We start from the raw sequence: 13,211 nt of genomic DNA, 5'->3' as shown, positions 1-13,211 counted from the left end.
CTTCCACAGAGCCATGAAAAAAAACTATGTGCTTTACCTCCCTGCCCAACCTAGAGCACGCAGCAAAAGCAAGAAGTGACCTGCACAGTGCAGGCATGTGGGACAGGCCAGCAACTCAGTGCCTCGCTCATGGCTTGTTCAAGTATATGAAATCAGTGAGGGCTACTGTAGGGAAAGAAGAGACAATATGGAAGGAAGAGAGAATGTAAAAAGAAAAGGTCTTTCCTTTTACAATGATAGAGAGCGTAGCACAACAAAATTTGTAAAGAATAAGAAAAAAACAATGCAGGAATAAGGCATCACAGTGAAAAGGGCAAATGTGAAAGCTCCAAAAGGACTCTCATATGTAGGATTTCAGCCTATATTGGATGATATTTGTAAGGATTGATTCACTCAAGACTATTGAACCTGCTTAAATATTTCAATAGCCACCTGACAAAGATTAGAAGCAACTCAGACCAATCACTGTACCACAAAAATGTACACTATGCCATAGAAGATTTCTTTTACTTTTTGGAACTAGGAATAGGTCAGTGCTTTCTTTTTAAGTGGGAACAACATGTTATGTATGTCATTATTTTCTATAACCAAAAGAGAACTCCCATATTCCCAATTCTGGTAGTAATTTGTTTATCTGAACTCTGGTTAAGAAACGGACTATTTTTCACAACCTCCCGCAAGGACCATGTGGCATTTGGGATGAAGATGACAGCCTGTACACCAACAGATAATTAAGCTAATAGGTAAGGTAACAGCTGCATCCTGAACACACTGCCTAAGGATTTCTGGACAGAAGTACCGGCTTCCCCCTTGGTTACCATAAATAACTGTCACTAGAAGGTTCACCATGTCTGTCAACACTCCTGGACAAGCTAATGTCTGCAGAAACCAGAAGCGGAAATACAGGCAAGAAGAGGATAAAAGCACAGCTTTTTTCAATGCTACAGAGAGTAATTAATTACATTTCTCAAAAATAACTACGCAAATAGAAACCTTCATTCTCCTTTCATTCTCTCTCTTAGATGGCTCCTTACTGCTTCCTCAGATAACATTAATTATAACAGAGCTCTGCTTGTATAAGCAAACCTTAGCAACCAAAGTCCAAGTAACTAGACTGTCACAGCACAGGCATTAAATTGCTTCTATAGTTTTTTTGCAGGCATTTTTTTAAAAATACCCATTTCCTATGAGCGAAGCAGACCACTTGTGGTTTTTCTTATGCCTATATGTTTGGCATGTCTTACCTACTACCACAGTACCTAATGGGGAACAGAAGTGACAAGGTTTCATTAGCCCTTCTAATTGATGGTTTTAATGTCAGCATGGACCAGAACTGCTCAAAACTGGATTAAGAAAATCTGCCTGCATGAACTGTAATAAAAAGGTGTATGGAGGGAGCTAGATATTTCTTTTCCTTGATAATTTGGCTTTATTAGCAGAGGCATTGTGAAAGTGTCCAGTAAGATTTTAGCCTTAAGGCAAGCTTACAGATTAAAATCTAGAAAACATTCTACAACTGTGTCCCCAAAAAGTCAACCCAGAGAGAATGAGGATTTTCTTGAGGAAATGCCAAAGGGAACACCTGAATATTTCCAGCCAGCCCCAGGCACAGTAAGTTGCACTCCCAACAAATGCAGGTGCCTCACAAGATTTTTAGGAATTCGACCCTAACTTTTTTCCTAAACGTATCTTCCTTCCACACAGAGCCCCAGTAACTCCAGTGCAGCCCCACCTTCTTGCAGGCAGTGCTGCACCACAGTCTGTGCAGATGCAGGGGTGAAATAGGGTCCCACACCTGCAAACATTGCTTGATATCTTTATTACCTGCCTTTACTACTGCTCCTCCAGACAGTCAAGCTAAGTAGTTCTTGCGCACGTGACAGATTTGGAACCTTCATTGATTTCTAACACATCACAAGCAGAATGTTAAATAACGCAGATATTTTTCAGAGCCTCAGACTGCTGGTTTATAGCCTGACTTCAGGAGCTTAATTCAGCAGCATCCATTTTTTACCATTTTTTCATCAAAACCAGCCTGAACTTCATCAGAAAGTGTTGTTAAGTCCTCATACCTGATTTATTCTGTGGCTCTTCAAAATGGGTTTTTGGAGCCTGTTATTCCTTGTGGCTGAGTGAACTGAATAAACCCGGAGTTTTCCTCGATGATGTGTGCCACAGGAAAGCGATGAACTTGCAATGTAAGTGGTAAACAATTCAGGACACAACATGCAACGTGTCCTTCTGGCAAAGGCGGCCACAGCATCCGGGCTGTGGTTAGAAAAGGCTTCACCAGCAGGTCAGGTGGAGGTGGTCCTTCCCCTCTACTCAGGGGTGGCACCACCACTGCTGCGTGCCGTGGCCAGTGCCTGCACTTTCCACTAAAAGAGAAGCAATGGCCGTACTGGAGCAAGTCCAATGAAAAGCTGCCGACATAATGAAGAGACGGGAGCATCTGTTATACAAGGGGAAGTCGAAAGCTGGGGCTCTTTAGCCTAGAGAAGAGAAAGCTCAGGGCGTGTTATCAGTGTGTATAATGTTTGAAAATGGATGAGGGGAATAAAGACAGCAGAGACGGACTCTTCTCAGTGGTGTTCAGTGTATAAGACAGGAAACAAAGGCTCAAGCTGAAAATACTGGCAAGTGTTTTAACCATCGACAAAAACACCTTTCTCCTGGCAATGGTCCATTGCTGGCATACAGTAGTAGAGACTTCTCTCTTCTTGCAGCTCTTTCTTGGATTACAAGCTGTCCTGAGCCTCTCCATTAAGGACTCAAAGAAGGCTGATAGGCTTGTTTAGGGAGCCAAATTGGGGGATTATGTCTCAAAGATTGTCAAAGCCTGCTGCCAGGTTGTAACACAAGAGCCAAGGAAACCACAAAAGTCAGCAAATCAGCACTCCACAGAAGTTCGGCAGAGGGAGGAGGTGGCGTGTGATCGTGTCATGTAGACACGAGCTGGAGACACTGAGTAGCACCGCGCAAGCGCAGGTGGGTGAAGATGTGCAGGCCGTGTGGTAACGACAACCCAAACTGGGAAGAAGTATAAAATGACCCACCAAAAAGCCCCCTCTGACCAGCACTGACTCTTTGTGGGACCCCCGAGATGCCAAGCTTTGAAGACTCTGCAAACACATTGTGGTGACTATTCTTGCGACGCTCTCCTGAGCCCTTGCTTAACTTTCCATCTTTGCTCCTCTCTTGCCTATCACTGCAAGTCTCCTCTAATTTTTCACGTGCTTCCTTTTTACAAGAAAGAAAGATTTTTGATGCACAGCCTCTGAAATGTGTTCTGTCTCAAACTCACTCTGGGGATTCCAAACAAAACCCTCCTGGCTTTGGTCTGGGACATTTTTTTGGTGTCAGAAGTGGGATCCCCGTGAAATGAGAGCTCCATACCTTTTCCTGAGATAAGCAAAACCTCTCAGGAGTGTAAGGAGGAGTGGGACCGTGGCCTCTTCAGAACTTTCGTGGTACCTTCTGAGGCGTCCATTCCAATTGTATGAATTGTCTGTTTGCTGTTGTTGTGAATCGCACTGGTTGTCAAGTTGCAGTCTACGTCACACCTCTCGGGAAAGGAAAGGGTGTGGGTTGCTTTTACTTATGCGCTGACTTTCCTGAGAAGGTCTGCTCCCTGTCTTTCTTCCTCGATGACAAGATGTGTGATAGCAGAAATGCTCCTTGGGGAAAGGAAGTGCTGTTTGACTTTTTAGAGCAATCTAAATCGCGACTTGCAGTGTCTGGAAGTGAAGAGACGGGAGCATCTGTTTATACAAGGGGAAGTCGAAAGCTGGGGCTCTTTAGCCTAGAGAAGAGAAAGCTCAGGGCGTGTTATCAGTGTGTATAATGTTTGAAAATGGACTGAGGGGAATAAAGACAGCAGAGACGACTCTTCTCAGTGGTGTTCAGTGATAGGACAGGAAACAAAGGCTCAAGCTGAAATACTGGCAAGTGTTTAACCATCGACAAAGCACCTTTCTCCCCGTGAGAGTGATGGAACACTGGAATAGGATATTAGAATGTCCAGGTAGATGTGGTCCTAAGCAACCTGCCCTAGCTGACCCTGGTTTGAGCTGGTGGGTTGGGCTAGACCACCTCCAGAGACAACTTCCAGCCTCAGCCACTCCATGGTTCTAAATTGCTTGGATTTTTAAAGCCCTAGGAGTGCAGGCAGGAATTTCCAGAGGAATTCCAGTTCCAAAGACAGACCGTGGAACTGGCCACTAGCTCTGCTGTAAAGGTCAGAAATCCTGCCTATATTAATCAGCTGCTAAGCCAAATAAAGCCTTGGTGAAATGCACCTCTAATATCAGGCTCCCCAGACAGGAAAACAATTATAACCAGTGGCCAGTCTGAGACGTGTTTTTCAAACTGCACTGCGCAGCACCATCTGCTGGTGACGGAAAGCTGGATTTTTTATTCCTTCAGGCTTTGAGAAAAAAGCTCTCACCATACGAAAGACAGTTTGAAAGACCATACGAAAGACAGTTTTCAAACAAGAAACAGTACTTTAAGTTTAAAAATAAGCAATTCAAAAGAGACAGCATACAAAAAACACAGAAGTCACCAAAAGTTTATCAACCCGCGTTAACCCTGGAAACACACAAAGTGGAAAAATATCCTTGTGATGACCTCCCCAAGTAAACGGGAATGCGTATGGTTCACGTAACAAAGCAAGAAATCTCGGAGCCCGTATCACAGCGCAGCGTTCTTCTGCACTGCTACGTGGGCTCCCAACGGCGAGGTGAGGGTTTAAAAGCAAACAAAGGCGTGTGGCATCAGTCCCTTTGTGACGCCGCCGCGGGCACATCCTGTGTCCCCGCGGTGCGGAGCAGCGGCAGCGGCAGAGCTGCGGGCGGCGGGCAGGAGGCTGTCTCCGAGCGGGACAGGCGGTGCACGGCTGCTCCGGGGGCTTCTGAACCGCTGGGAGAAAGCTCCGAGAGGAAGGAAGAGTGTGAGGAGCTGTCCTGAAGAACAGCCACCGACGGGTCAGGTCGGGAGCTTTTGGGGGAGAAGGAGAGAGCGAGGCGACGGGGGGGAACCCGGGGCTTGGTGTGTGCTACGGGCACGCTGTGTAGCACGGCGAGCTGGGCGCCATCCAGGACACTCCTCGAGTGCGTCAGAGATCATTGCTGAACACAGGTAACGTGCTCTCCTGCCCGAGGGGACGCCAGCATCCCCAAAATCCCAACATCCCCCCCCAACATCCTTCTGTCTAAACTGGAGAGAGATGGGTTTGATGGGTGGACTGTTCGGGGGGGTAAGGAATTGGTCGGATGGTCGCACCCAGTAAGTTACGGTCAAGGGCTTGCCGTCTGGAATGGAGATCCGAGAGGTCCATCCTGGGACTCCTGCTGTTCAATATCTTCATCAGTGAAAGAGACAGTGAGATCGAGGGCACCCTCAGCAAGTCTGCAGGTGACACCAAGCCGAGTGCTGCAGTTGTTACACCAGAAGGATGGCAAGTCATCCCGAGGGACCCCGAGAGGCTGGAGAAGTGGGACTATGTGAACCTCATGAGGCTCAACAGGGCCAAGGGCAAGGTCCTACAGCTGGGTCGGGACAGTCTGCTGTTTCACTGCAGGCTGGGGATGATGTGATTGAGAGCAGCCCTGCGGAGAAGGACTTGGGGGTGCTGATTGACGAGAAGCTCGACAGGAGTCGGCAATGTGCACTCGCAGCCCAGAAGGCCAACCGTGTCCTGGGCTGCATCAGAAGCAGCGTGGCAAGCAAGTCCAGGGAGGGGATTCTGCCCCTCTATGGGATATTAGGCAGAAATTCCTCCCCGTGAGGGTGGTGAGGTTCTGGCCCAGGTTGCCCAGGGAAGCTGTGTCTGCCCCATCGCTGGAGGTGTTCAACGCCAGGCTGGATGGGGCCTGGGGCAGCCTGGTCTGGTGGGAGGTGTCCCTGCCAATGCCAGGGGGTTTGGAACTGGATGGGCTTTGAGATCCCTTCCAACTCAAAGCTTTCTATGTTTTGCGGATTCTATGAAAGGACAGTGTTCCTTTTAGCATTCATTTGATGGGTGATGGCTTTGCGAATGTGTTTTTTGTCCATGAGATGCAATTCAAAGAGTGAATATCTTGGTTACAGACGCGGTATTTTGAGCAAACAAATCATCCTGACATGGATCAAAAAGGAAGTCTGGATCTTGGAAGATGTGACAGAGCTAAAAAGAGAAAGAGGGGATCACCAAGTGGTGCGCAGGAGAGCAAGCGATGTAAAACAGATCCTGAAAAATGCTATGGGGCTAAAAAGTCAAGGAGATCCACAAGCAGTGCCCCAGAGACCCAGGACAAGAAACCAGATCTTGGAAGAGGCAAGAGGGCTACAAAGAGAGAGAGATCAGCAAGCAGTGCACCACAGACCCAGCACAAAAAAATGGAACTTGGAAGGTGCAAGAGACCTAAAAAGAGAGAGAGTGGTTCACCGGAGAGCAAGCGCAGGAAATGTGATGTTGGAAGAAGCAGCAGGACTCCAACGAAACAGAGTACAGCCAGCGTTGCCCCAGAGAACAAGTGTGAGAGCCCGGATCTTGGAAAAAGAAAGAGCTCTAAGAAGAGAGAGAGATCAGCAAGCGGTGCACAGGACAGCAAGCGCTGCAAACTGGATCGAAGCATAATGAGCAGTCTCGAAAGGGAATTGCAGGCACGGTCCAGTCCCTATATATTTGCAGTAGTTTATTCCTTTTGCTGATATTAGTGGCTTATTCTTTTTGCTGGGATTTGATTTTCTTGAGTGAAAATGTATAGTTTGCAGGCACATGTGTGACAGCACACAGGACAGTCTTGCTGTTTCTTCCTGGGATGTATTTGACCAGATTAGTGAACGAGAACCATCCATCGGAGTGCCTGAAATGCAGGCATGTCTCTCGTGCCTTTGGAATTTCTCTGAGGACAGGCATTTATTTTGGCCCTACTCAAAAATGCAAGCCCAGGCTTTTAAACTTCCTTTTGACTCAGGATCGTGGAAACAGCAAGGAGATCACATCAGATTTTTGCTTTTGTACAAACGCGTTTAGTAAGATGTTCTAAGCATCACTGAAAAATCTGTAGAGTCAGATATGTATGACGTCTGCCCGCTAGTGGGGCAGTTGTTCTGGTCTTTGTTATCCATTTAATTCTTTACAAAGCTGCAGATAGCATTTATAACGTAAGGTCTTCAGCTGAGACGGCCTAAAGTAAATGCGTAAGCTGTGTGCGATGTACCAAACAATTCTTATCCAAAATTCAGACTGGCAATTTAATCTCAGTTACTTCAGAGGAGTATTTTAATGCGGCCCAAAGGCAATTTTATATGGAAATACAGAAGAACATTCTGTCCTCTGTCTCTGGAAGATACACCTGAAAGACACCTTTGATGTATAGAAGAGAATTGTTAAATCTTTTTGCTTTAAACAAGAATACGGGCACTGAAATCCTGAAGCAAAATTCAGGGAATCAATCTTGTAAAAGGAAACCTTGTATTTTTCTGTTGCCTTGCCATTATGAGTATCCAATCCGAAAATATCTTCCTCACGACCTTTTTGCCCTGTAACATAAATGATGTGACCTGTGAGTTGCCGGGGGCTGAATTGGAAATTGCTCCTGCCAACTGTTGTGGCCTGGCGTGTATCCGAGTGCCCGACTGCCTCCCTGCTGAATGCATTTTATACTCTGAGCTGAATTCACTCATGTTTGTTGACTGTCTGGACTATCTTGGTGCCATTCCAGGTTAGTCGTCGAAGGAGCACAGCCAGGAGTGTAGAGGATGAGGAGGCGGGTCACCTGATCTGTCAGAGAGGAGACATGCTCCACGCAAGATGTATAGAATATTTTTCAATGTTTTTTAGCTTTTCGGACAGAATAAGTTCTTTTAGCGTAAGGTGTGAGGGGGTTCTCTCTTTCTTTCTCTCTTGACTTTTTGGTTGGGGGTGGGACTGTTTTCTTTTGAATAATCTATTATAGACATTATTAAGAGTATACCTTGGGGATTTTTCCCTTACCCCCTCCCCCCCAAAAAAAAGTATTCAACGAAGTGAATGAACCTACTGGGATGGGATCCCTGTAAATGTACTTTGAAGACAGTTGTCCAGTAACATCTCTCAGACCAGATATTTACAATTTAGAGCACATCCTAGAACAACCTTCAGTGATAGTACTTAGTCCTTCTAATTGTTTGCTTTATCTCTGTTTATTGTTGATTATTTGCTAGGCAATTTAATAGCTGAGTAGCTTCACCACTTTGGTGACTAAGAGTTCTTTTCTTTATAGACGAGGTTCTTGCTGTGTTGGGCGAAGGTGGTTTCTCAAAAGTAGTGGAATGCATCGATCACGGAGCGTAAGTCTTTTAATTGGGCTCCTGTCATTTTTCGTACTGAAACTCTCCGTATGAGGTTCAGGAAGTGCTTTCTGATCCTACTAGGCTTTCTCTTTGCTTCCTCGTGTGCTGCTCTCTGTATTTCACTAAGGTGACCGCAGCTGCCAATCAAAATTGTCGTTGGTCCGTGGTGCTATAAGCAGCCCCCAGACACGAGGGTTGTGCAGGGCTGGTGGCGGAGGCAAAGGTTGTGTCTTCTGCAGGCTCAGCCCAGCCTGGTAGAGGTCAGGGCTGAACGGGAGAGGTGGCCTGGGGAGCGTGGGGTGCAGCTGCAGCCCCCACACAGGGCAGACTTGGGGCCTGTGCCACCCCAGCTCTGGATAATGAGCAACGTCTGACATGGTGTAGCTTCTCTTAAAGCATCATCTGCGAGGACGCAGCCCCATTGGCGTTCTAACAGAGCGCCCGTTATAAGTCAAGAACGTATTTTGCGTTTGATGGCACTTTTGCTGTGTGCAAAACAGTATGGAAGGAGGTTGTCTTTCCAGTCCCGGCAGAAGGCATTTGACACTTCAGTGACATTTTTACTACTCGGAGGGCTGAAGGCGGCTTGCCATTTTAGATTAACGGTTGTCTTAGGCTGTGAAGTGGGGAAGTTTCTCCAGTATCAGCCCAGCATCCATAGAAAGAAAGGCGAGGCAAAAGGGGCTTGAAGAATAATACCTTTTAATATTAAAAGGATCGAGTGTGTTTTCAAAATGTAAAGATGAAGTTTTAGCTGTGTTGGCGCATAGATGACTCTGGGTGATATGAAGTCAGTCTGACCTTTTCCCAGAGGGTTTCCAGTGTTAGGAACAGGGCAATATGGGGTGATAACGACCCAACAGTCTGACTTAAAAGTACTCATTGTTCTAAACTCCCTTAAAACCTGTCTTTTCAGGGAAGGCAGACATGTTGCAGTGAAAATAGCAAAGAATTTTGATTGGTCCTCCGATGCGGCTCGTGAGGAAATACAGGTGCTGGAAGATTTAAAAGCATCAGACCCCAGCAATGCCTAGTAAGCACACAAAGCCAACCGTGATGTGTTTTGGCTCGAAGACTTCTTCTAGTGTTCTTCTAGTGCACACAGTGTGTGTATGAGCGCTGCACAACTCGCTGTTGCAATGCATGTGTTTTCCTGCTTTTGCAGTCACTGTGTCCAGATGTTGGGATGGTTTGAGCACCGTGGACACGTCTGCATTGTTTTTGAGCTCCTGGGGCTCAGCACCTTTGACTTTATGAGCGTCAATGACTTCTTGCCGTTTAACCTGGACGACATTAGACACATGGCTTATCAGATCTGCACCTCTGTCAACTGTAAGTGTGTTTCCTCATTGCTTTATTTGTTAAAGTTTCTTTGCAGATCCTGCTAACTCTGTGAGTTCTCTTGCAGTTTTGCACATGAAGAAGTTGACACATACAGATCTGAAGCCAGACAATATTGTCTTTGTGAAATCTGACTACGTAGAAGAGTACAACCCCAAACTGGTAAGTTGCCATCCTCTTCCCCACTCTCCTCCACCTCAGTCATCCTCTGCGTTCATCTGGTCACTTGCATCCCACCACCTTTCATTTCAGGAATGCACTGAATGCAGACTGAGAAAACCAGACATCAGACTTGCGGACTTTGGGTGCGCCACTTACGATCATGATTACCATAACCCTGTGGTGACTACTAGACCTTACAGAGCTCCCGAGGTGGTCCTAGGTCAGTGGAAGGCTGTTTGTTTGACTGATCTTTCAAGTATGAGTTTTTGTGTGCTATTGAATGGAGCTAGAGAAGTTCTTGGTGTCTTGCTTGAGCTGTTGAACTGTTTGCCGTCTGCTCTAAACATGAACAACCTGAATCTTTTCACAGAGCTCGGATGGTCCCATCCATGCGATGTGTGGAGCATAGGATGTACTCTCCTGGAATACTACCGTGGAGTCTTAGTATTTGAGGTAGGCAACTCTATCCCTCAGAAGCATGCAGCATGCCCAGCACTCCCCAACTTGATGAACATAAGCTACGGAGAGGTGGGGACTAAAGGCAATGGTCTGTGCGAGAAAGTAAGCTGCATTCCTCTGTGGTGCCAAGTTGAAGAGAACAGAAGATGTAGGCCATAAGGAACGTTCTCAGCGGCAGATTTTGACAAGTTACTTTCAGTAGACGTTTTGGCAGCGTCTTGAAATGAAGGGTCGCCCTGTTAACTTTTGGCATTTACAAGGCACCTTAATACCAGATGTGGCTTCATCTATCACCATCAGCAAATACTACTCAAAGGATTGAATCCTGTCCTCTTGACAGTATTGCTGAAACGGAACTTGAAGAAGAGAGGAAGAAAAAACACCAAGGCAAGATCAAGGGGAATGAAATCCAGTAGCTTCTAACTTCTTTCAGGAAACAGAGAACTCGAGCCTCTCATTTTTTTGTCGATCAGTTTCAGGTTATTGTTTGCAGGGTACAGTCAAAAATGAAGTCAGGCTGGTGTGTGCTTCTTGATAACTTCCTCTGAACAAGGAACGAAAAACGTCTCTCTTGACTTCCTTGCAGCCCGATGACAACATAGAACACCTGGCAATGATGGAGCGATTACTGGGGCCTTTGCCAGATCAAATGATAAAGAGAGTTGTTTCTTCAAAGAAGAAGTATTTCTGTAATGGCCGTCTGGCCTGGGATGAAGGCAGTGCGTCTGGGCAATATGTCTCGGGGTGCTGTAAACCCCTGAAGGTAAGATTGCAAGGGGGAAGATGCTTCTGGGCAGAGGAGCTCCAAGTGCAATTCTAAGACTGGAAGCCCGTGTTTTGTTGTTTTCTTCGTGAAGGAATACATGACGTGCCACGATTCTGACCATGAGAATCTGTTTGATCTGATTGGGAAGATGCTGGAGTATGACCCAGCCACGCGCATTACTATGGAAGAAGCACTGGAACATCCTTTCTTCCTCCCACTGAAGCAGGAAAATAGCGCATAGCCTCCTACAGCTGATGCAGATGAACTTCTCTGTCTGCCTGTTAAGAAACGGAAACTCTGTGAAGTGGCGATTGTTTGTTTGTGTATCTTAGGTATTTAATTATTGATGCTGAATTCAAATGCGTCTGTTGGAATAAAATTTATTTAAGGAAAAGACAGTGATGAGCCCGGTTGTGTTTCCCCAGTAAAACAACATCTCAGGACACTTTTATCGTGTGGATGAGAGCACCCTCTACTCTATATATTTGTTAATTTTTGGTGGGGTACTCTGGTCACCAGTATTCCTGGCAATGGTCATTGCTGGCATACAGTAGTAGAGACTTCTCTCTTCTTGCAGCTCTTTCTTGGATTACAAGCTGTCCTGAGCCTCTCCATTAAGGACTCAAAGAAGGCTGATAGGCTTGTTTAGGGAGCCAAATTGGGGGATTATGTCTCAAAGATTGTCAAAAGCTGCTGCCAGGTTGTAACACAAGAGCCAAGGAAACCACAAAGTCAGCAAATCAGCACTCCACAGAAGTTCGGCAGAGGGAGGAGGTGGCGTGTGGTCGTGTCATGTAGACACGAGCTGGAGACACTGAGTAGCACCGCGCAAGCGCAGGTGGGTGAAGATGTGCAGGCCGTGTGGTACACGACAACCCAAACTGGGAAGAAGTATAAAATGACCCACCAAAAAGCCCCTCTGACCAGCACTGACTCTTTGTGGGACCCCCGAGATGCCAAGCTTTGAAGACTCTGCAAACACATTGTGGTGACTATTCTTGCGACGCTCTCCTGAGCCCTTGCTTAACTTTCCATCTTTGCTCCTCTCTTGCCTATCACTGCAAGTCTCCTCTAATTTTTCACGTGCTTCCTTTTTACAAGAAAGAAAGATTTTTGATGCACAGCCTCTGAAATGTGTTCTGTCTCAAACTCACTCTGGGGATTCCAAACAAAACCCTCCTGGCTTTGGTCTGGGACATTTTTTTGGTGTCAGAAGTGGGATCCCCGTGAAATGAGAGCTCCATACCTTTTCCTGAGATAAGCAAAACCTCTCAGGAGTGTAAGGAGGAGTGGGACCGTGGCTCTTTAGAACTTTCGTGGTACCTTCTGAGGCGTCCATTCCAATTGTATGAATTGTCTGTTTGCTGTTGTTGTGAATCGCACTGGTTGTCAAGTTGCAGTCTACGTCACACCTCTCGGGAAAGGAAAGGGTGTGGGTTGCTTTTACTTATGCGCTGACTTTCCTGAGAAGTCTGCTCCCTGTCTTTCTTCCTCGATGACAAGATGTGTGATAGCAGAAATGCTCCTTGGGGAAAGGAAGTGCTGTTTGACTTTTTAGAGCAATCTAAATCGCGACTTGCAGTGTCTGGAGTGAAGAGACGGGAGCATCTGTTATACAAGGGGAAGTCGAAAGCTGGGGCTCTTTAGCCTAGAGAAGAGAAAGCTCAGGGCGTGTTATCAGTGTGTATAATGTTTGAAAATGGACGAGGGGAATAAAGACAGCAGAGACGGACTCTTCTCAGTGGTGTTCAGTGATAGGACAGGAAACAAAGGCTCAAGCTGAAATACTGGCAAGTGTTTAACCATCGACAAAGCACCTTTCTCCCCGTGAGAGTGATGGAACACTGGAATAGGATATTAGAATGTCCAGGTAGATGTGGTCCTAAGCAACCTGCCCTAGCTGACCCTGGTTTGAGCTGGTGGGTTGGGCTAGACCATCTCCAGAGACAACTTCCAGCCTCAGCCACTCCATGGTTCTAAATTGCTTGGATTTTTAAAGCCCTAGGAGTGCAGGCAGGAATTTCCAGAGGAATTCCAGTTCCAAAGACAGACTGTGGAACTGGCCACTAGCTCTGCTGTAAAGGTCAGAAATCCTGCCTATATTAATCAGCTGCTAAGCCAAATAAAGCCTTGGTGAAATGCACCTCTAATATCAGGCTCCCCA

General features: G+C 46.4%; 1 protein-coding gene across 5 annotated transcripts; it reads left to right on the top strand.

Moving 5' to 3' along the window:
- The first annotated feature begins 8,297 nt into the window (after positions 1 to 8,297).
- On the top strand, positions 8,298 to 12,627 carry LOC128852566 (dual specificity protein kinase CLK1-like). Of its 5 annotated transcripts, XM_054070590.1 has the most exons (7): positions 9,127 to 9,352; positions 9,485 to 9,651; positions 9,728 to 9,822; positions 9,913 to 10,042; positions 10,193 to 10,275; positions 10,868 to 11,044; positions 11,139 to 12,627. In XM_054070590.1, exons 2-7 carry the CDS (start codon positions 9,498 to 9,500, stop codon positions 11,286 to 11,288), a joined length of 789 nt encoding a protein of 262 aa, XP_053926565.1. In that variant the 5' UTR covers positions 9,127 to 9,352; positions 9,485 to 9,497; the 3' UTR covers positions 11,289 to 12,627. The 5 variants fall into 5 exon arrangements, with proteins under 5 accessions (XP_053926562.1, XP_053926561.1, XP_053926560.1 ...); XM_054070587.1 differs by lacking the exon at positions 11,139 to 12,627 and having other exon boundaries at positions 8,298 to 9,651; positions 9,913 to 10,957; XM_054070586.1 differs by lacking the exon at positions 11,139 to 12,627 and having other exon boundaries at positions 8,299 to 9,352; positions 9,728 to 10,957.
- Positions 12,628 to 13,211: the final 584 nt, after the last annotated feature.

The sequence above is a fragment of the Cuculus canorus genome, chromosome 6, assembly GCF_017976375.1.
Source record: "Cuculus canorus isolate bCucCan1 chromosome 6, bCucCan1.pri, whole genome shotgun sequence".
Taxonomy (NCBI): domain Eukaryota; kingdom Metazoa; phylum Chordata; class Aves; order Cuculiformes; family Cuculidae; genus Cuculus; species Cuculus canorus.
Note: the sequence above shows the minus strand (reverse complement) of the source record. Positions and strands in the feature narration are given on the sequence as shown.

What these genes read in the sequence shown, in the direction of transcription:
- LOC128852566 (XM_054070585.1), top strand. Translation starts at nt 9,432, where the DNA reads ATGAGCGCTGCACAACTCGCTGTTGCAATGCATGTGTTTTCCTGCTTT. An exon ending in GATCTGCACCTCTGTCAACT is followed by an intron (nt 9,652 to 9,727) that starts GTAAGTGTGTTT and finishes GTTCTCTTGCAG; the next exon opens with TTTTGCACATGAAGAAGTTG.